This window comes from Penicillium expansum (assembly GCF_000769745.1).
Source record: "Penicillium expansum strain MD-8 chromosome Unknown contig48, whole genome shotgun sequence".
NCBI lineage: Eukaryota > Fungi > Ascomycota > Eurotiomycetes > Eurotiales > Aspergillaceae > Penicillium > Penicillium expansum.
The window spans coordinates 177023-196794 of NW_015971175.1; the positions used below are offsets into that span (position 1 = coordinate 177023).

Consider the following 19772-nt stretch of genomic DNA (forward strand, 5'->3'; position numbering starts at 1 on the left):
AAGAAATGCTCCAACATCACAAGAGAGAAAAGAGAGGAAGAGAATAAGAACTAGGCAATGAAGTTGCGGCGCTTGCGGTTGTAGGCCCTCTGGTCTTTCAGCCAGTTTCGGTAGCCCGCCACGCTACCAATCTTCTCGCCGTAGTAATCGGGAACAGGGTTAGCGATAGAGTTGGTTGAGGGATCGACACGGAACCGGCGAATGCGATCAAAGAACTCCTTCTCTTTCTGCACAGTGGAAACGAAACACATTAGCATAGAACAGACATAGATTGCCGTTTTGTTTTTCAACTACTCACCGTATTGACGGAAGGCTTGTACTTCCTGTACACGATTCCCCAAATGCCATTTCCAAGAGCCGGTCCAAGAAGCCATCCGATAGCACCGCATGTGGCGGTCGCCAATCCCAGGACAACAAATGGGTCGAGGCCCATGACCGTCGCGCCGAGGTGTTCAAGGTCCTGCCCAGACAAGACCTGCACACCAACGCTGGTGCTGATAGCGGAGCTGGCAACTGAGGAGACGAGGGAGTATCGGCGGCGGGAAGCGCGGAGCTTGAAGAAGGAATCCCAATCGAGCTTGACTTCATTGTTGGCAGGTGCTGAGGTCGAGTTTGTGCGCACAACGATGGATGATGGCGATGCGGCTTTCGCGTGTGGCCGGGAGTCTAGATTCAGTGTTGCGGCGGCCGGGCGAGCTGTCGTGGAGCTAAGGCGTGTGAGCTGCTTGGATGCCATCTGGGGAGTGGTCTGGAGGGGACGGAGGGCGCCCGCGAGCGAGGGCGCGGCGGGGTTTAGTCGGCCAAGGGATATCGCTGTGCGGATAGTCATGCTGATGGGATTGACGTTCATAATGGTGAGGAATTGGAATTGGTTTAATTGCAGATTCCAAGTCTTCCAGAGGTGAAGTGAGAATTGGAGGTGGAGCCGGGTTATGTAAGCGGAATGGGTCCCCGGCGACAACCGACATCATGATCTTCACAATCTGATATATCAGGGAACTTGGAAGTTGCACTTCAAATTACTTGAAGTAGATGGAGACTACAATGGGCGAAGAGCACTACTATATGATTATAGTATGAGGAGAAAGAGTTGATTCTTCAAACCACAATGAGCTATCTACAGCTAATTAAGGCCTGGTATCTCAAGTATTCTTTGGGGGAAATATCCAGTGTTCGACAGAAAGTGCAATCATCGCGGTCATTGAGCTGATGAGCAGGATTGTCGCAGATCACGACGGAGTACATTGGTCCTCCAGGTACAAAGGCAAGACCATAGCTGATGTAGGTAGGCAACCAGAGTATATTGACGGGGAGCATGATGGTGCCGAAGATTGTGGAAGCTCAACCCTCCGGAGAGGCAGGTCATTTAGGCTCTATGCACTTTTTTTTTGAAGGGTGATATAGACAGTGCGATGTATAATACTAAGGGAATTCTTAACCGATTATAGTTGATCGTTATATAGAGAGGAAGAGGTTTGAATTCCACCAACAACCTTGGAAGGGGCTGGGCTGGTTTATATACACCGATTAACACAGGCCTAGTGCATCAGGCAGAAATGGTAAACGAAATAGGAGAATGGGACAGCTTTGGTTTTGTCAGTATATATATCTGGAAAGCGCCAAGAGTGCTAGAACTATATACATTGTGCATGAACTGCTTTTACCAGGTCATAATCTATCAATCGCCATAAAATGTCAAAATGAGCCGCCCGCTTTGATTTAGTCGGGATAGATCGAGCAGGTTGTTTAGTTAAGAATTATCTGTTCTTCCTAGTTACATAGTGCAGTCATAGTCAAAGGTGATCCTAATGAAGTCAGATTTATGGCAACTCTAATATAACGAACAATAATTTTTAGTAGCTGACCTCTCTTAATGGGTAGACATACTACTTCTACCAACTGGGACTTAATTATAGGAGTAATCCCCTAGGGATCTGTTGGGGGCCTAGTGGTAGTAGTGGTAGTGGCCGGTCCTAAGTAGCCCCGGTAGCAGACTAAGTGTAATTGAATAATATCTAGATTTTAGAGAGTTGGATTGATTTAGTCTCATATACTGTGTCAGACAATCAAAACAACAGAAAGGAAGTGACAATATACTCCCTACTATCACATGAAATGCTTATCTAGCTGGTGAAACATGAATGGAAACCGAGGGAAACTGAAGTCTCAGTATGATTCTTTTTAGTTAATGCTAATCAGGCCATCAGATAGTTTGGGCTCTTCCAATGTGTGCCTTACTTGACACATTAGGGACAAACTTACCCAGCCAATTTCGGCTAGCCACATCACGCTTGAGAATCTCGTGGCCAAGTATAGCCGCTTCAATAGAGAAAGAATGAACAATGGCTTCATCTGAGCGACCATGTAAACTGATTTCTTTAACTCGAGCGGTGACAGAAGACCATGAGAGGGCTGCGTAAATTACGCGTTTTGGTGCTTTATCCCTGTTGGAGCTGGAGATAGCCAAGATCCGGGAACGCCATTGGAGCTTGATTAGTCCATGCATTGCTGGATTGATTGGATATGTAACGGAGCGAATTAATTGCACCTCATACCGTTTGGATTAGACGTAGAACCCATCGGTACTGGCGGCTTCCACGAGTTTTCGGGCCCCCTGCGACTCTAAAAATGTGACTCGGGCGATAGTGTCGCACATCACGGCACAGAAAATTGATGCTAGTGTGCACGGAAAGTTCGACTACCTTAGTAGTGCGCATGTAGCAGGCCTTGAGTTGGCTGGGTGGCAGCCACCTGGGTAGTTTCCTATTTTGCAAGGTTGTCAGCCCTTTATATATGCCGACAGGATGAATAAATGGTTTCATATCATATTAATATCCTCGGACTAGCTCGGGCTCAACTTGACTAGGAATGGCTCGCTTAGTAGCGCTAAACGAAGTTGTCAGCGGTATACTAAGGGGAGATATGATGCTACGCTAGATGAATGTGAAGTGAGAGCTTTTCACTCCGGTGTTTCATCATGCAAGGGTACACATATATCAAGAATTGAAATTACTTCTCCGGCAGAAGCCTTGGGTAGGGAAGCTCCTCGGTCGATGAGCTCATCAAGTCCGGTCTCACGCTACCCGAAATTGGAGTTAAGTCATGGAATGGATATGATGGCTTATTTTAGTGACAAGAGGAAGGTAAGGTTAAGGGTCGTGAAAGGTGGAAGTGTGAGGAAGTCACTCCTAAAGGTAATGGTTGTTGTGTGTCTTACGCTTTTACTTCTTCAACAATCTTTTAATCAATTTCACATTCAATCTTGCTTCGTCATTATCCCCTAAGCATCTCTTACTCGATTGCAACTCCTAGAAGGCGGGAAATGGCGGGAAAACGGCTTGAATTATGGAAACGAAATTTTACTACATAGCCTTTGATATAGTGAGTGCTATATCCAATCTTCGACTTTGCTCAACGCTGGCAGGATGACCTATCAGTATTTTAAATGTACTCAATAGAAAGTGAAATGCAAAAATCCCATTTAAAGTTCTCCCCGGATTGGGCGCTTAAAGAGGCTGATAAGGCCTGCAAGACCCTGACCTCATTGGCTTAGCGCGGAAATAAGTTCAGATATCTATGAGCTCATACATATAAAATATTGAATGTAGAACCTTGGAATATAAGATATAGGATAGGCATTGCATATTGGACAGAGATAAGAATATAACCGTGTCCTTATAATGTACATACCTGGTAGTATGAAAAGCCAAGAGAAAAAAGTCTGTCGTCATTTGGCGAATTACGAATTTCTCCCCACCACAGCTCCCTCATCCCCGTCCAAACTCCCTTAATTGAGGTTCCCCCCAACTTACCAGTCTTTGCTATCGCATACTATCTACACCATGTCAAGAAACATCTCCTATGGCCGCGGAGGGGCAGGTAAATGCCACCCCCTTGCCCCCCCCCATTGCTCACAACGCGCCACATCAGTCCACCAAACTAACCCACTATACCATAGGCAATATAACCCGGCAACAAACCGCGCTCTCGCCCAAAGACTTTGTCACGCCAACAATTAAGCAAGAAGTCTACACAACGGGCCGCGGCGGCTCAGGCAACATGGTACACAACGACCCGGAGCGACCAGAAATTGCGCGCGAGAGCCAAGACGTCGAGTCACCGCCCCTGCGTGCCCAGCAGATCCCCCACCACACAGGCCGAGGTATGTTCTAGACATCACATATATAGAGCGAATGCGACTTCGGTCGTTTGCAAGGTGGTTACAGCTACAGCCGCTAACAGATGTGCTGTTTCCACAGGCGGCGCGGCAAACGCTTATATCCCTACTCCCGAAGAGGAGGAGCACGAGAAGAAGATCCAGGAACAGGAGGCGGAGCTTATTCGTGTCCGCACGCAATCTAAGGATCGTGTTAGGGAGATTGAGCAGGAGAGGCAGGAGTTGCGGAGGGGTTCACCTGCTTCTTAGGATGGTTATGGTAATTGGTGGGTGGGGTGGACTTTTGTTTGCGATTTATCCGTTCTTCGTTGGAGGCTTCGAGGGAGGTTTATTTTCGGTCTGGAATAGGCTGCGGAAGGGATTTGAATTTGGATTTGCTTTTTCTTTGGCTGCAACGCCGATCCGGGAAGAGGTGATTGTCCGAGCAGAAAATCAGAAATCACTGCAGGCAGTGCTGCTTCGATGTGAGGGTCCTCTATTTTTTTTCCATCGAGCTATTGGTCAGACTTATGGGTTTGTGGTATTTGCTTTTCTTTCTTTTCTTTTCTTCACAAGGTTTCTCCAATCGGCGTTCCCGGTTTCATATACTCGGGGAATTGCTTCATACCTATCATGCAATACCGGGAAAGGAACGGCGCTTGGGCTACATTTGGGCGGGATTTTGTTTTCCCTCTATTGATATACGCTCCGATGTGTATTGCAACGATCATCTATGTTTCCCGGAGTTGTTTCCTCAGCACCGAGAAATGATATACTTCCCATGACAAGCGATCCTTGTCTCAATTGAAGAAATTATGCTATTTACAATCAATTGTCTATGCTAATCACACGCTTCATGTCTCATTAGATGCATCGCTCACGCTCAATCAAGCCACTTGAAAAGGGCACCACACAATAAATGCAAAAACTCATCAAAAGCTAAGCGGGGATATCACTCGCACTCGCGCCTCGGTCCTTGGAAGGAAACACCCCGTCGCATCAATCGGCCAGTTAATAAGATCCTGCCACTCCGGTTCAAGAATATCCCCAATATCCTGCAGAATCCTGGTCCCCCAATCCCCCATCCACCACGAACTCCTGAGATGATGCAGAATAACCGCATAATGCGCGAGAAGAACGAGCGCAAACGGCTGGTGCGCCTCAAGCAGCTCTAAAAACTCCGCGGGGATACGGAAACTCCACCAAAACGCAAACACCTTCGGCTCGCCGCCCTTCATCAGCTGCTCGAGCGCGTGGCTGAGATGTTCAATGGCCGAGTCGTAGAGATCCCCCTGGTGCGTCGCATCCCGCATGGCCTCTATGCTATTCTGTCGCTGTAGCGAGAGAATCACTAGTCGTGACATATCCGGCATTGTTGGGAGCGGTTCTTCAGGGTGGAAGAGCGGGTTTAGCTCGCCCATCCTGATGCGTTCCATTGAGGTCACCAGGATGCTGACTAGCCACCGAGTTAATTGGAATACCTCGAAGAACTCGTCCAGCACATCGGGCAGTTCTTCGTCTGCGTCGTTTTCACTGTCGATTTGGCAGAAGCCGAAGGTGAATACAATCATTATGCAACAAAGCGCGAAGGTCGCTTGACATTCTGCTTCCGGTGTATCTTCGTCGATCTCGATTTGGAGGCCTGCCAGCGCTTGTGTTTGATACGAGCGTGCTGTTTCAAGGTATTCCCAACGTCTGGAAGATGTGCTTGTTGAGGCGACGTGCAGCGCTGAGAGGGCGAGGATACCTTGGCGAAGGGCTGGGTAACGGAGGGAAAGCTGGGGGATGTTTGTTTGCCATATTATTTCAGAGGCGGGGTCTGCTGCCATGGATTTGTAGGTTGTTGTGCACCAGTGCATCATTAATTCGAGGTCTCTTAGGTGAAGGTTTTCTTCGATGCATGTTGGTGGGTGCTCTTCTTGGGGTTGAGGATTCGACTGCGAGGGCGAGAACCCTGTTGTGGGAGTTGGAGATGATGGCGAAGTGCTAGTTGAGGGGATGAAAGACCCATGCTTGTTATCTAGCCGGGTCAATCGGGGCCGCGGTGGATACTGGCTGAGCATATTGCGACCTAGGCAATGCACACAAGTTGAGCTCTGCTCCTTATACTGTGAGAGTTGCGTTAGTAGGAACATGTGGGAGAAATGGTAGGATTCGAAGAGAGAGATGAGCAATGGGAACTGGACCCTCCAGTCTCACTATCAATTGAAAGCTCTGAAATGGGTTGGGCTCAGAAGCCCTAAGTAGGGGGTGTCATACTTTAACGCGCCGGTCACTTTGCATACTCTTTTGGCGTCGTTTATTCGACCAAGAGGATGTTGATTCGCATGATTGCATTGTAGAGGTGTAATGCTCGAGACCCTGAATGGTTATTTGATTCGGGGGTTGCAGTGAACTTGAATCATAGTCCAAATATCACCCGAAGGAGAAAGGAGAGGGACTTCCTGATATCATGAGAAAGTCATATCAGTCATAGGCCGAAACGGTGGGGGGGGGGATTAGGTGTTAATATTTTGATATGTCCATTTCCACTGCCCAGTGCCAACTCGGCATTCAAAGCGCCAAAAGAGGTAAGAGTGGCGCTGTGTCCCAATTCGGTAAATGCAGGATGGCTCGTGCTTCAAATGACATAATCCGGTGCCCACTTCAAGGCTCCCCGGGACCGTGTTCGCTGTGTTCGCGATATGTACTCCGTACTCCGTACGGAGTAACGCCGCTAATTTAAATTGCTTTATATACAAGGTCTAATATATTACATATAGACGTACAGAGTACGGAGTACGGAATACTCAGTTCTTGCAATACTCAAGGTTCAATCAATTATTGCTACTTCAAGCCTCAAACTTCCAATGTTTTCGTTCTCGTATTCTAAGCCACACTATAAAGCAAAACGGTAAAGCGGATGTGTTATCAATACGAGCTAATGCGAGAGATACCCGGCACTCTATCCTAGTTTAGTATAAGCAAAAGTTACTCCGTAGAGTCACTAGCAACATTCCAACAGAAAAACAAATGAAAAAGCATCTGTTGATGGCAACCCCCCCACCAGCCCCACCAGCCCCTAGAACAATCCAATAATCCACACTAAAGCCACTTCGGGACTAGCAATATGGGGCCGGTTAAGTCTATCCTAAATAAGTTTCACTCGACAAGCGATGCTTTTTCCCGATTAGGGAAGACGCAAGCGCTTGAACCCCTCTGGAATGCACTTTATGCATTCCCAGGTGGACACATCTCGGGTACATATCTTTATCCTTGCTCGTGATCTTCCATGCCCTAGGCTTATTTCTGATTAGCACGGTTTCGTCTTAGCTCAAGTCCGCGTTATTACTTGTTTAAGGAAAACCACTACACTAGGGATTGGTCATCGCATGTCAATTCCATCGGACTAATCTTTTACCCGCAAGCTTAGACTATTCCCCACAGCTCCGGATGGCCTTGCCTAGGTATACATAATCGGGCTTAGAAACTCGAATTGAAACGTTGGAAGGCCTAGATTGTGTTTATTGGTCATCTTTTCTCCCCTTTTACTAATTCCAGCTAATGCTGCCCTGGGTGTTTGGGCTGCTCGGATCCTTCTGGTACTTATCGAAGGACTCCACCCCCCTACTCTGTACATCACACCCATTTAAAGTGATGACCATGCCACTTCGTAGGCCCCGGGTGTTAGTTCGCACGCAACCTACCCCAGGGCCCTGTCAAGCTGACTTGCGATCCGCTCAGCCGCAGAGCATTTTCCTGGTCGGGGTCTTGGGACCCTTGTGGCTTTGACTGGGGGCGTTTGTTTTAGCGTCGTTTAGTAAATGGCATGATTACTGATCATACTGCGCCTAGCCTGTTAGCTCCGAGATGCAGGGCAACGCATAATTTTCTCACTTAGGTCGCATTTGAAAAGTGTTCAATTTCTGTGTATCACTCGGGCTTCGTGAGTGCGTGCGTGCAAAATTCACTAGATTTAGGCTAATTGTGCGTAACAGGTGACCCCCTGTTTATTTACCGCTTGTTTATTTACCGCCAGTCTTTCGCAGGGCTGATGCCTTCACTTCGCCAGTAAGCACATTCTCACTGCGCATGGTGGCGTTGATGCTAGGATGTTAAGTAGCGCCACCTCATCGGTATTCTAGATCTGACCGGGGACACTGCGGACGTAATGCCACACCGAAGGTCATCGGGTGATAACACTTTTAAGGCAACTACGCAAAGTCCGCACGGGAAGCTACGAGATCAAGCGGCAATAGTTTTGAGATAGCACCTCACCATGTGCTTGATAGATTGAAAGCATATACTGTCCACCAAGCCAGATTTACTGGTCGGTGGCAAGTTGAAGCTTTTGGTATATTAGGCAGCCATGATTCAAGGCTATTATTACCGTCAATCCAGATATAGGAGGTTAAGGATCTGAGGTGATGAGTTGTGCTTAGCGGCAATAGTAGCTGCATCAGAACAAGGGTCCAGTTGGCTAACCGGATACTTGGGGACTCCGACGGACAATTCCGTTGGTAGCCTAGGGGTGGATTGTCTGATCACTTGTGTTGTAGGCTTGCCGTGATGTGTAGGGAAATCTTCGGCGTAATACTAATCCCGAACTCCGCAGATAATCCGATTCCTGGTGCCAGTGGTATACACCTTGAGGGGATTTCCGGTGTCTGAGTCCGATGATTACCATTTGGTTACCTGCCAAGACGAGGATGGCCACCGTCCACTTGTTTTTGCGTTGATGGCGGAACACAGGCCTTTCTCCCCGGTCCGGGAGTTTAAGATGTATTGGTGCTAATGATACCAAAAGCGCTACTTGATGCGTTTGGTGTTTCAAGACGAGATGGTGTAATTCATGGCGCTAAGCGCATCCTCCTGCCCAAGTTGGTATTAATTGCCATTAGTCTCCACACCGAAGTTGGGCTGGAGACTGAGAGGTTGAAGTTTGGTGGTGGTTGGGCCATCAGACACATTTTATCCATCCTTGGGTTTCTTAAACACACGAATGGCTTTTTCGACTGTAAATCTGTCCATTTTAGGTTGTATACATGCCGAGTCTCCACCACTGAGAATTGTCATCCAGAGGGCGTTTTTTATGATATACTGCACACCATCAAGACTAAGTGGGATTGGTGTCGGTACTACCTTGACTGGAGACGGTGCAAAATCATCTGGGGCAGACACACCTGAGGTGTAAGAATACCGTAAGCGGAGATAAATTGCCATTTAAACATCTCCGGGGCTCCCCAAATAGGTTATCTTACTAGCACTGACCAAAACATCAAAGGCATAGTCGCTATTTGTCAGAGAAAGAATCAGAGAAAACATGGAAAGTAGTGTAGCCCGGTTAGTTTGTGCCATAGTATTTGCCTATATACGATTGGCCGTGTAACACAACTTGGTTGACACCTCGCGCAACGGCATTATTGACCGCAAAAGCTTTTTGCGGGAAAGCCGTATGACTTGACTCTAGCACCAAAACGTCCATTTCAGGAGATGATCCGCCCCCGCGTGAGATTTGCTGGCACGGAGAATTGACACCGACGATTGGATCATGTATGGCAGATAATAATTAAGATTACAGACGCTGCTGCCAATGCCAATGCAAATACATCACGAAGGCCAGCTATTAGCCCCCATCAAAGCCCCCAAGGCAAAATGACTACCAAGCGTAAGTTTATTATGCAAAGAGTACCACTGCCCAGCTACATACGCATCACTGGAAGTCTGTTTTATGGTCTCATACGAGGAACCAGAGGGCGATGCCATACTGAAGGAGGAAGTGAGCGCCTTCCGGGTCAGTACCGAGGTGTTGAGAGCAAATTGTATGCGCGAAGCCCTTGCCTGTGGCTTTTGATTTGCGTGAGTCTGTGAGCGCGCCGTAGGTGGCCAGACTGACGGCAGCCTTCACGACTAGGTTGATTAGGTTTGGTTTGCTAGCTCGCCTAGGGCGTCGTCGAGTGAGAACTTAGCTGGCAGGCTGGGTAGAGGCCTTTCTTGTAGAGATATTCGACTGACTGCTCTAGTTGGGGTGCATAGATTGTGGCTAGATCGGAGTTGCCTGGCGAGTTGGTAGGCGTATATTACCTAGGGAGGATGGTTGTGTTGCCGCACTCTTCTATATACATTTGTTTGCCCGGCAATTAGTAGTCTGTGGCTTCGGGGGTAGCTTGCACTGATCTCATGCACGGTATACCTCTTGGTGTAGACACCACTGCCTGTGTACTTGCGGACGGGGTCAATGAGAAACTTGATATGCTCGGGGCGCAAAATTAGAACACGGGGAGGGCTGTTGACTGTATCGAACTCTCAAGAGTGTCCAACCCTTTATTCACATCCGCGTAGCTAACCGGGGAAAATGAGCGAGGCCATATCCACTGTCTCAGGATAAGTGGTGCGGTAGTAGTCCAGCTGAGCTGCGCCTAGGTAATCGACCGAACGCATGACCGACCGCAAAGGTTACTTTGGCTTGGCGGTTGTTCCGAGGTCATGCAAATCCAAATACTTGGCGTGCGAGCTGGTCAGATTCCAAGGTTTCCATTAGGAAGCTTTGACGCGAGGCTGACGGGCCGGTAGCTGTGGAGAGGGAGCTCCCAGTCGGGCGGGTGGCATGCCCCACAACACTTGTCCGTTCCTATTTTCCCGCATCTTTAGCGATCAGCACCTTTGATCTACACAATGCTCGTTGTGCCTTTCATGGGGTGTCTATAGCTGAAAATGACTGTCTAACCCACTCAGCTATGTTCCGGGGAGAAGAAATTGAGGGTGGATGTGTGGAACCCGGCTTCGACATGCCTTGGTGACGGTGCTGGACTTGGTACCACTTTGGGGAACGTGCACGCCAAGCAGATTGCACGCGACACCATCGACACGAGCGGTGACAACCCAAATCAGATCATTGCTCATAATTAGGCTCTATTGGAGGAAGTGAGGCCACTGTCGATTGGCCAGTGAGTTCCGAGGATGATCAACACGCGAGATGGGCACGACGGGGGTTTAATTGGGGAATACCTGATCGGTTCACTGAGAAATAAATAGTAAGGAGACCACTAACACGGGAGATTTGAAAATTTTGATAATCGACATGTCCAAAATGCCATTTGGTTTTCGGGGAGTCCGATTCGAACACCTCACATACCGCAATCCCTTCAGGGCTGTTCTCACTAGGGATGCGGTACCCTATACGGAGTACTCCGTACATTTACTCCGTAGAGGATCTACTAATATCTGCAAAGTATTACCACTATATTAATGAACTATGGAGACCCCGGGGCCCTTTAATAGATATCCTAAATCATCTTTGCCCTATCCTATCTTTTTGATCTTGAGCGGATAGCATTTCCGACGATCGACCAGGTAATGACTTGTGCATTCCACCGCTATATTGTAGATATTAGCACCTTCAGTTTATACGCCGTGATACTCCGTACATATCCATCTCATTAAATCAGGGGTCCAGGGGTTACCACACGATCGGGACCTGTCATCCTCGAGGCTACTGTAAGGGGTACATTGGTAATCAGTTCTGGAGTTTCGGAGATACTATGGGACATACTACTTTTGGACATACTTTTGAAATCTATATTTAGTTATATTAGGTATATTATATGTATTAAATTATTAAGATCGAATAGATTGAATATGTTATACGGAGTAGATTGAATAGAATCTCTATATGCTGTAAGTAATGTACACGGCTCCGAGAATGCCCCGATGACCAACACATTACTATAGTACTACAGTACTACTCCGTAGTTATGGACGTATTCTGAATGGAAATCTGGTTCAAATGGAGTCGAGTTGAAAATTTCGTCGAATCAAATGAAGACCGTTTGCGGGTTGGATGAAGCCCGAATGCGGACTCTTTGAGCCTCTCAAATTTCATCTCATTCGTCTAATTGAAACCCGACGGTTTGGTTTAAGGTTCCTGCAGAGAGTCTTTGTAACCTCTTCTTACTCTTTGACTCTGAGAACGTCTTCTTTCTTTTTCTTCTGAAATTATTTCCATTTTGTGTCTCGGGTACGTTATCCTGTGCGATCCGTGGAAGCCCCAGCCAATCTCCCGCATTTTGACAGCGTCATCGTGCGGTTGACCCAAAAAAAAAGCTCAGAAGATGAAGTTGAAGAAGTTGAACCTGATGCTAATACAATAATCTTTTAGAAGAATCAAGATTCAAGAAATCCAAGACTTCCTCTGACATCGCCTCTCCCGCCCTCCCCCGAGCTCAACAGTTCGCGAATAAACCTCTGCGACCCCTTCGCTTCACTTTTCTGCCCATATCGCATCGAAACGGATTCTTCAAGGCGCTTTGGACTGATCGGTTTGGATCAGTCTCGAGATATTCAAAGGGACTGCTGCTTTTTCCGTTGGGCACACCCTTTCTCTGTTTCTCGGTTCAGCCCCGAAAGTCGATGCTCCGAGTGTGACGTCTGAACATCCCGCGGGGTCGCATGTCGCATCTCCAACACCCCACCTCTCTACTCGAACAACTAGGTAGTTAAGATCTATCAAATCGATCTAGAAAAATCAGGAACCCGTCGTTTATCTATCAGTCATCCTCGGTTCCTTACAATCCGGTACCATGTACGCCGTCGAGGATAGACATCATCCCGTCCCACCTCCGCTCTCAATGGATCGCATCTCTGCTCCGTCCGTCCAGTACCCGTCGGGGCCCAACTCGCTACGGCAACCCGACCACTTGGCCCCCGTGACAAACTACCAAGATGGTCGCTCCTGGTCATTACAAGTGGTCCAGCAGCCTATCCGAGCTCGTATGTGTGGATTTGGTGACAAGGTGGGTGATTTTTCCGCAATTATTGTCTTGCTACCTCTTTTAACACACCTCCAGGACCGGAGACCCATTACTCCCCCGCCGTGCATTCGTCTGATTGTGCGCGATGCGCAAACCGACAAGGAAATCGATATCAAGTATGTCCACCCAGCTACTCTCTACTCCCTCGGCTTTCTAACCGTCTCTCTCCCACTTTAGTGAAATCGATACATCATTCTATGTGCTCACCGTCGACCTGTGGAATGCCGATGGAACCAATGAAGTCAACCTCGTCAAGCATTCCGCAACCTCCCCCTCCATCTCTACCGCCATGTCCTCCTCATACCCTCCCCCGCCGCAAAGCGTCTCTCCGACCTACCCGGGCTACAACCAAACCCAGTACCCCGTGGGATACCCACCGCAGATGAACAACTACTACGGTGGTCAGCAGGTGGCGTACCAAAACCAATACGGCCAGGCAGTGACGTATCCCCAATACTACTCCGGTGGCCAAATGCCACCGTCCATGTCGCCCGCTACGCAACCCGTCTCTGGTGGACCGGGTGGTATGTTCACTCGCAATCTGATCGGAAGCCTCAGCGCCAGTGCTTTCCGGTTGACGGACCCAGACAACAAAATTGGCGTGTGGTTTATCCTTCAAGATTTGAGTGTACGGACAGAAGGCACTTTCCGGTAAGTCAATTGGATGGAAATCACTCCAAACAATCGCTAATGGAAATCCAGTCTGAAAATGAGCTTCGTTGATGTGGGCACGTCGTCTACCGAGACTTCCAACGGCGCTCCGGTCATCAATCACGGAACCGCACCCGTTCTAGCATCGGTTTTCTCTGAACCCTTCCAGGTCTTTTCCGCCAAGAAATTCCCCGGTGTTATTGAGAGCACTCAGCTCAGCAAGTGCTTTGCGCTACAGGGTATCAAGATCCCCATTCGCAAGGATGGAGTAAAGGGCCCCCGCCGAGGTGGAGATGGAGACGACGATGATGAAGGCGACTACTAAAAGAGCAATTCTTTGATCCATAGTGCACTGCGCGATACGCGGGAGCACTTGGCTCAGCGCATTGTCTCATAATATTTCCTTATCTTGGCTTTTATTTTCCCCTTGCTATGAATCAGGACATGGGGGAGCAAATGGTGGCGCGTGGCTTACGGTGTTCTGGGCAAGACTCAGGCTTGCAGGTTTCAATATTGCTACACGGACCGGTGCTAGGATTTTTTTCTGTCTGTTTTTTGTTTCATGTCTTTCTTCCGAATATTTTTTCCCCTTATTTTTTTGTTGGCCTATGGCTGTGTCTATTCATATCCTCCGCGGCCGATTGCCCGCAAGTACATACACTTTTCTTTTCGGCGAATCGAGGTCCGGGTTGAATTGCTGGGTGCTGAGGCTGTTTGCCCGGCATAGAAAAAGTCGTTTTGATATCCAAATCAACTGAGGTTGTTCAGCTATCTGTTCGGATATTGTACTCTTAAGTCTTATAGTACTATACTTGAGCCTGTGATATCCACAGGTGTTGAGTGGGTCCTGAAGATCGCATCATATGGCTCTGTATAAGAGCATGGTGTATATATAGTCTAGGTACAATAGACAGTTGTAGTTCAAAATACCATAACTGTCGAATGTACATCAGACCTAAGTCTTATGGTGCTCTACATAGTACAGCCTACCATATGTATATCACATGCCCACCCAATATAGCACCCAATATCCAATTCAAGAATCATCCGCCTAATCTTACACCCAGCGTAGTACAACAAATTCATATCCTACACGACACAAACCTCAACAAAACCCAACCCACCACCATCGCCACACAGCCCAGCTCACAGGAGACGTCACACCGTACCTGACAGAAAGCCGAAAACACCGGACCTGGCAGAGCCCCGACAACACCGGACTGTCCAACACGAACCTCTCAACCCATACACCAACATGAACCTCAACTAACTCCCCACGTCGGACAATGTACAACGCCCGTGGAACGGACTGACCTCACCCCTCTCCTGACTGATTCCAATCACCCAACTGCGCCAACCAAGAATTCTCATCGTAGAGAATCGCCCAACTAGCTCTGCCCATCCTCACCCCGTTCTGACACAAGGCTACACCGTCTTCTAGGTGGAATCTTCCACTCCAGTGCGGTAGGGTATAGTGTTCGCTCTGCGTCGCCTGGCTGGTATCTGCAAGGCACGAGCAGACGAGGTCGCGGGTATGCGCCCTGCAGTGTCGCTGCAGTGTCGCTGCAGGATATTATTAGCACATCGCAGCTGGCAACCTCGGCGCAGTTGCAAGACTGGACTGCATCAGGGTCTTCGGCATTGTCAGTTTAGCCGGCACCGGTTGTAGTGGGATTCAGGGTCCGGTGAGACATTGCATATTGCTGCATGTTCGCCGGTTGAGGTAGAACGTCAGTGGCGTTGGACGGTGTGTGATTATGTCCCTTATGTCCCTGGAAACAAGGTTTCCAGAGTTCTTTTGGTAACTAATAGATGGGTTCATGTGTCGGGCCGTTGGTGGGTCGGGGGCGTTTTCTGGGGAAAGTAGGAGGGGAGGTGTTCATGGTGGTGATGGGACATGGGGGTAGAAGATTCGACCTATACTGTAGTTAGAGGGGTTTGAGTAACGAATAACGTATAGCGTAGATGTCTTTCGTATAGAATAAAGTGGATATTGGTGGGTTAAGCCGACTGTTACCAATATCTCTCGGGCATCAGAGTAGTGAAGTGGTTGATGTTCCAATAATAAACTGAGACAAGGGCGAAGATCTTCACCCGAACCCCCCGATTCCCCCAAAATCAAGAGATATTCAATCCACTTCTAATAACTTCAATCCACCATGTTATGTATGTATCAGCCACTCGGATTGGGGAAGAGGTTTGCCTTCTTCTTGGCAGACGACTGGTTCTCCATGTCTCACATTCTCTTCGCCTAAGCGACGAAAAATAGCATCCTCGGTAGTAACCCAACCTCATACCGTTGCATAGACTTTGCAGAAAAGATAATTATATTCGGAATATAGAGTATACAGTACCTCGACGTTGTCTCAAACTCACCCAATCCACCATCCTATCCAATGGGGACCCTCGCCACCTCAGCCACCCTAGCGGCCATATCCGACAGTCAATGACGGAGTCCCCTTGATCTATGTTGTTCCCTGGTTTGGTTTCTCGGAACATGTGCAGCTTCTATTTATATTACATTCCTGGTAGGTCTATATAAAGAGGCCCAACAACCGCCCTGTATTGTTACTATTCCAATCAAGTATCTATTCAACTACACAAAACAACACAACAACACCACTCTTCAAACCTCAATATCCATCCAAATCCACAATGAAGTTCACTATCACCACCCTAGCCCTCCCCCTCCTGGCCGCTGCGGCACCAGTCAGTGAGCCCGCCGCCAACCCAGCATTCAGCGTGATGGCTATCCGCTCCGCCTCGCCCATCCACTACCTCCAGCTGAACGCCGCAGGTCAAAAGTTCTACCTCGGCGGAAACACCGCCTCCTACTGCCCAGCCCAGGTGTCAAACTGCCCACCTGGAAACCAAACCGTCCTCGCTCCCGGCGGTAGCTCTCTGGTAAGTCACAAGTCACACTATACCCCAACACTCACTTCCTACAAAGCACAACACCCGCTAACAATCAACAGGACACCATGGTTCCCGGCGGCCAGCAGGTCTACATCGACCCCAATGGAGCCCTCAGCTTCACCCAGGCTCACTCCGCCAATATCCCGCAGGGCTCTGTCCTCGGCCCGTTCCACTACGCTGCTGATAAACCCTGGGCTCACTACTCCTTCGCTGGTTGGGGTGCTACTGGTTTCATGGCCTGCCCGGCTGACGATAACCGCTGGCAGGTATTTGCTGCCATTCAGAATGCTACCGTGCCCCATGGTAATGTTGATGAGTGTCTTGGGTTCTCGGCTGTTGCTTTGACTTATACCGGGGATGTTCCTGCTTGGCAATATATCTAGATTAATGACGTGGTTGATTTTCTGATAGCTTTCTAGTTGATATCGTTCTAGCTTGCTTTGATTTCTTGGATGTATCATAATTACACTCCTTCTATATCTGGATCCAGATTGGATTTAATAAACTGACAACATTGAATCTATCTCATATATTTCTAGTTGTAGGGTTGAATGGTAAACATAATGGTATCTACCTCGACACATGCAACAAAGGGCCGAGAAGCTCCAGGAACACCCGTATGGTTTCAAAGTCTACAGTCAAGATGGCGTTAGTGGCTGCAGGGGTTGTTGAAGAAGGGTAACACTTGTCTCACTTTAAGCTATCTAGGATAGTACAAAGATATCACAGTAAAAGAATAGGAGGGGTGTATTCCGTGGGACCGCCAATAGCTACTTGAGCCCAAATGCTCAGCCATGACTTTATCAAAGGACTCGCACGAGAACCGGTGTTTGATCTGGGTGCGGACAGAGCACATGGTAAGACTCTCAGCATCTGGGTAATGCTGATGTCTCTCCATAGGTGTACACGCACCAGCTGGTTGGGGAGAGGAAGAAGAGAAGAAGAGGACGGGGGGTGGGAGCCCTTTTATATCCCCAAGAACACGCGCACCTTCCCAAAACGGACACTTGCCCTTACCCTATGCAAAGGACTTGTTTGAGCACAATTAGCTGGATTTTATGTGTAAAGTACTAGTAGAGCTCTACAGTGAAAGTTTCTGTCAATACGCAAAAATGATATTCATAAAGGTGCAACTAAATAACATAAAGGGCGTCCTCTTGTAGCCTATGCCCCAGGCAGTAGACAGGACAGGGTTCATCAATCAATCCACACACTTAAACCACCATCTAACTTCCATGCATCTATATTTGCAAGATCTAGTCCGAAACGGAAACGCCTTTCGGAGTTTCTATGATTCCATTTTTTGTCCAGGCCATTGACCGTGGCATGCAGCAGGCAGCCTTGGGGATCTCTGTCACTGAGTAAATAAGCCTATAGACTTATAGTGTGAATCAAATCCACGGAGGGTTGACTTTGGGGGTTGAGGCACCCATGGCTCCCTCAACTCGAGGGTACACACAAGGTGCTACTGCCAACATTCGCGCGTTGGACATTATGCTCGTCTTAGGTGCATGCAACGTCAGACGGCAAAGACCTATACCAGACTAGCTGTCTGGTAAGAGCATGATTTGGGCAAGTTGATGTCAAGTGCGACTCGATCTAGTTCCGCCAGATCTTAATTGCCTTGTCTTTGCCTCCACTGGCGATCTTTTGTCCATCGGGACTCCAGTCAACGGCAAACACCTCGTCCTTGTGTCCTGGGAGATCCATCTTGAGCTTTCCGGTGCGCAAGTCCCAGATCTTGAGGGTAGTATCCTTAGACGAGGACACCAGCATGCGCGAGTCTGCCGAGAAGCAGCACTGGTAGACTGCGCCCACGTGGCCGCGGAAGGTGGTGATAAACTTTCCATCACGGCCGTTCCACAGCTTGACGTGGTTGTCGAATCCTGCTGAGGCGATGTAGGCCATATCCGGCGAGAACGTGACATGGTTCACCTCCTTTTGGTGGCCCAGCATCCGTGCGACAGGCTTGCTCGAAGTGGAAGGCTCCCACAAATACATTGTGAAATCATCACTGGCCGATACCAACCGCTCGACGATAGTGTTGTTCACTGTCGCCGCCTCCTCGAACTTCTTGCGCGCAGCGGCCACCTTCTCAGCCTCAGTCCCAGGGACCTTGCCAGTGTGGTCGTGGTAGGAGGTGCGGAGGGCAAAGTCTGTCGACAGAGCGAGGTGATTAACACGGTGGGCATGCGCCGCCAGGGTCTGGAGCAGGGTGCCGTCTTTCGGGTTCCAGATCTTAATGGTCTTGTCGTGGGATGCAGTATAGATCTTGCCAGTACCACCCCATCGCACACAAGTAACCGACGACTTGTGGCCGGTAAGGACATGGTCAGTTACTCTTGAGACGACATCCCACACGCGCACCGTCGAGTCCTTGGAGGCGGATGCCAGGCGCGGCCGCCCGGACTCCTGCACATGGTATGGCTCCCAAGCCAGATTCGTGATCCACTTTGCGTGACCCTTGAGCCCAGCGCCTAGCGCTGTGCCCTGCTTTGCATCCCAGAACCTCACGGTGTTGTCCATGCTGCCGGTCGCGATCATGGCGCCGTTAGGCGAGTATGCGACTGCCAGCACCCAGCTGGTGTGGCCCTTGAGCGTATGTTTCGGGGTTCCAGTGTCACAGTCCCAAACACGAGCAGTTGAGTCTCCGCTTCCGGAGACCATGGTGGAGGATGAGATTGGGGAGAAGGATGTTGCTAGAATTGCTTCGCCGTGGCCCGCGATGGAGGCCGCGCATCGCGAAACGGCTTTCACTCGGAAAACAGCCTGCGGTGTGTAGAAAAGTGATACAGTATCTTCGGTAGTCTTGATCCCGGGCTGGAGTAGTGAGTGGTACACATCGCGGAGAATATCAATCGTTTGCTCCTCTTTTTCGGAATGGTAGGCGAATCGGTATGGTACTCGACCATCATCCTCCTGGAAAGAAATCGCCGTCAATACAACATTCACTTGTCAAGCAGTCGGTTCGAATCTTACATTTCCTTGTAATGTGTTCAGCAAAGTCTCAAGGTTCTTCACATTGGCATCGGCGACTGGGACTGAGACCGCAGGTCCGGTGGGCTGTCCGGTTGCTTGGTCGAAGAATTGAACGCGAACACTACCCAAATCGGACGGAATGCTCTCAATTTCCTGCTGCTCACGGGCCTTATCGGCGATAATGAGCTTTTGGCGCTTGCTGGGGGGAGGATAGAGGGTCGCCATGGTTATTGATTTTGAGGTCGATGGGGGAAGAAGAGAAATTTTGACAAGCAAAAATA

The 19772-nt window shown here is 48.9% G+C and overlaps 7 protein-coding genes across 7 annotated transcripts; 3 read left to right on the plus strand and 4 right to left on the minus strand.

Moving 5' to 3' along the window:
• Window positions 1–50: 50 nt before the first annotated feature.
• On the minus strand, window positions 51–850 carry PEX2_017960 (presequence translocated-associated motor subunit PAM17; the record flags this gene model as incomplete). The annotated part of the gene is made up of 2 exons (XM_016739071.1): window positions 51–227; window positions 299–850. The coding sequence occupies 2 exons, from the start codon at window positions 848–850 to the stop codon at window positions 51–53; spliced, it is 729 nt and encodes a 242-aa protein (XP_016602958.1).
• Window positions 851–3861: 3011 nt separating this feature from the next.
• Window positions 3862–4426, plus strand: PEX2_017970 (DUF3602 domain-containing protein; the record flags this gene model as incomplete). Its single annotated transcript, XM_016739072.1, has 2 exons — window positions 3862–4162; window positions 4260–4426. 2 exons carry the CDS (start codon window positions 3862–3864, stop codon window positions 4424–4426), a joined length of 468 nt encoding a protein of 155 aa, XP_016602959.1.
• A 662-nt stretch (window positions 4427–5088) lies between these two features.
• On the minus strand, window positions 5089–6291 carry PEX2_017980 (uncharacterized protein; the record flags this gene model as incomplete). Its single annotated transcript, XM_016739073.1, has 1 exon — window positions 5089–6291. The coding sequence occupies one exon, from the start codon at window positions 6289–6291 to the stop codon at window positions 5089–5091; it is 1203 nt and encodes a 400-aa protein (XP_016602960.1).
• Window positions 6292–9872: 3581 nt separating this feature from the next.
• Window positions 9873–10576, minus strand: PEX2_017990 (uncharacterized protein; the record flags this gene model as incomplete). The annotated part of the gene is made up of 3 exons (XM_016739074.1): window positions 9873–10077; window positions 10329–10428; window positions 10483–10576. 3 exons carry the CDS (start codon window positions 10574–10576, stop codon window positions 9873–9875), a joined length of 399 nt encoding a protein of 132 aa, XP_016602961.1.
• A 2138-nt stretch (window positions 10577–12714) lies between these two features.
• On the plus strand, window positions 12715–13921 carry PEX2_018000 (velvet factor family protein; the record flags this gene model as incomplete). The annotated part of the gene is made up of 4 exons (XM_016739075.1): window positions 12715–12927; window positions 12982–13061; window positions 13123–13596; window positions 13648–13921. The coding sequence occupies 4 exons, from the start codon at window positions 12715–12717 to the stop codon at window positions 13919–13921; spliced, it is 1041 nt and encodes a 346-aa protein (XP_016602962.1).
• A 2330-nt stretch (window positions 13922–16251) lies between these two features.
• On the plus strand, window positions 16252–16895 carry PEX2_018010 (putative IgE binding protein; the record flags this gene model as incomplete). The annotated part of the gene is made up of 2 exons (XM_016739076.1): window positions 16252–16500; window positions 16572–16895. The coding sequence occupies 2 exons, from the start codon at window positions 16252–16254 to the stop codon at window positions 16893–16895; spliced, it is 573 nt and encodes a 190-aa protein (XP_016602963.1).
• Window positions 16896–18111: 1216 nt separating this feature from the next.
• PEX2_018020 (G-protein, beta subunit) lies at window positions 18112–19716 on the minus strand (the record flags this gene model as incomplete). Its single annotated transcript, XM_016739077.1, has 2 exons — window positions 18112–19431; window positions 19492–19716. The coding sequence occupies 2 exons, from the start codon at window positions 19714–19716 to the stop codon at window positions 18112–18114; spliced, it is 1545 nt and encodes a 514-aa protein (XP_016602964.1).
• Window positions 19717–19772: the final 56 nt, after the last annotated feature.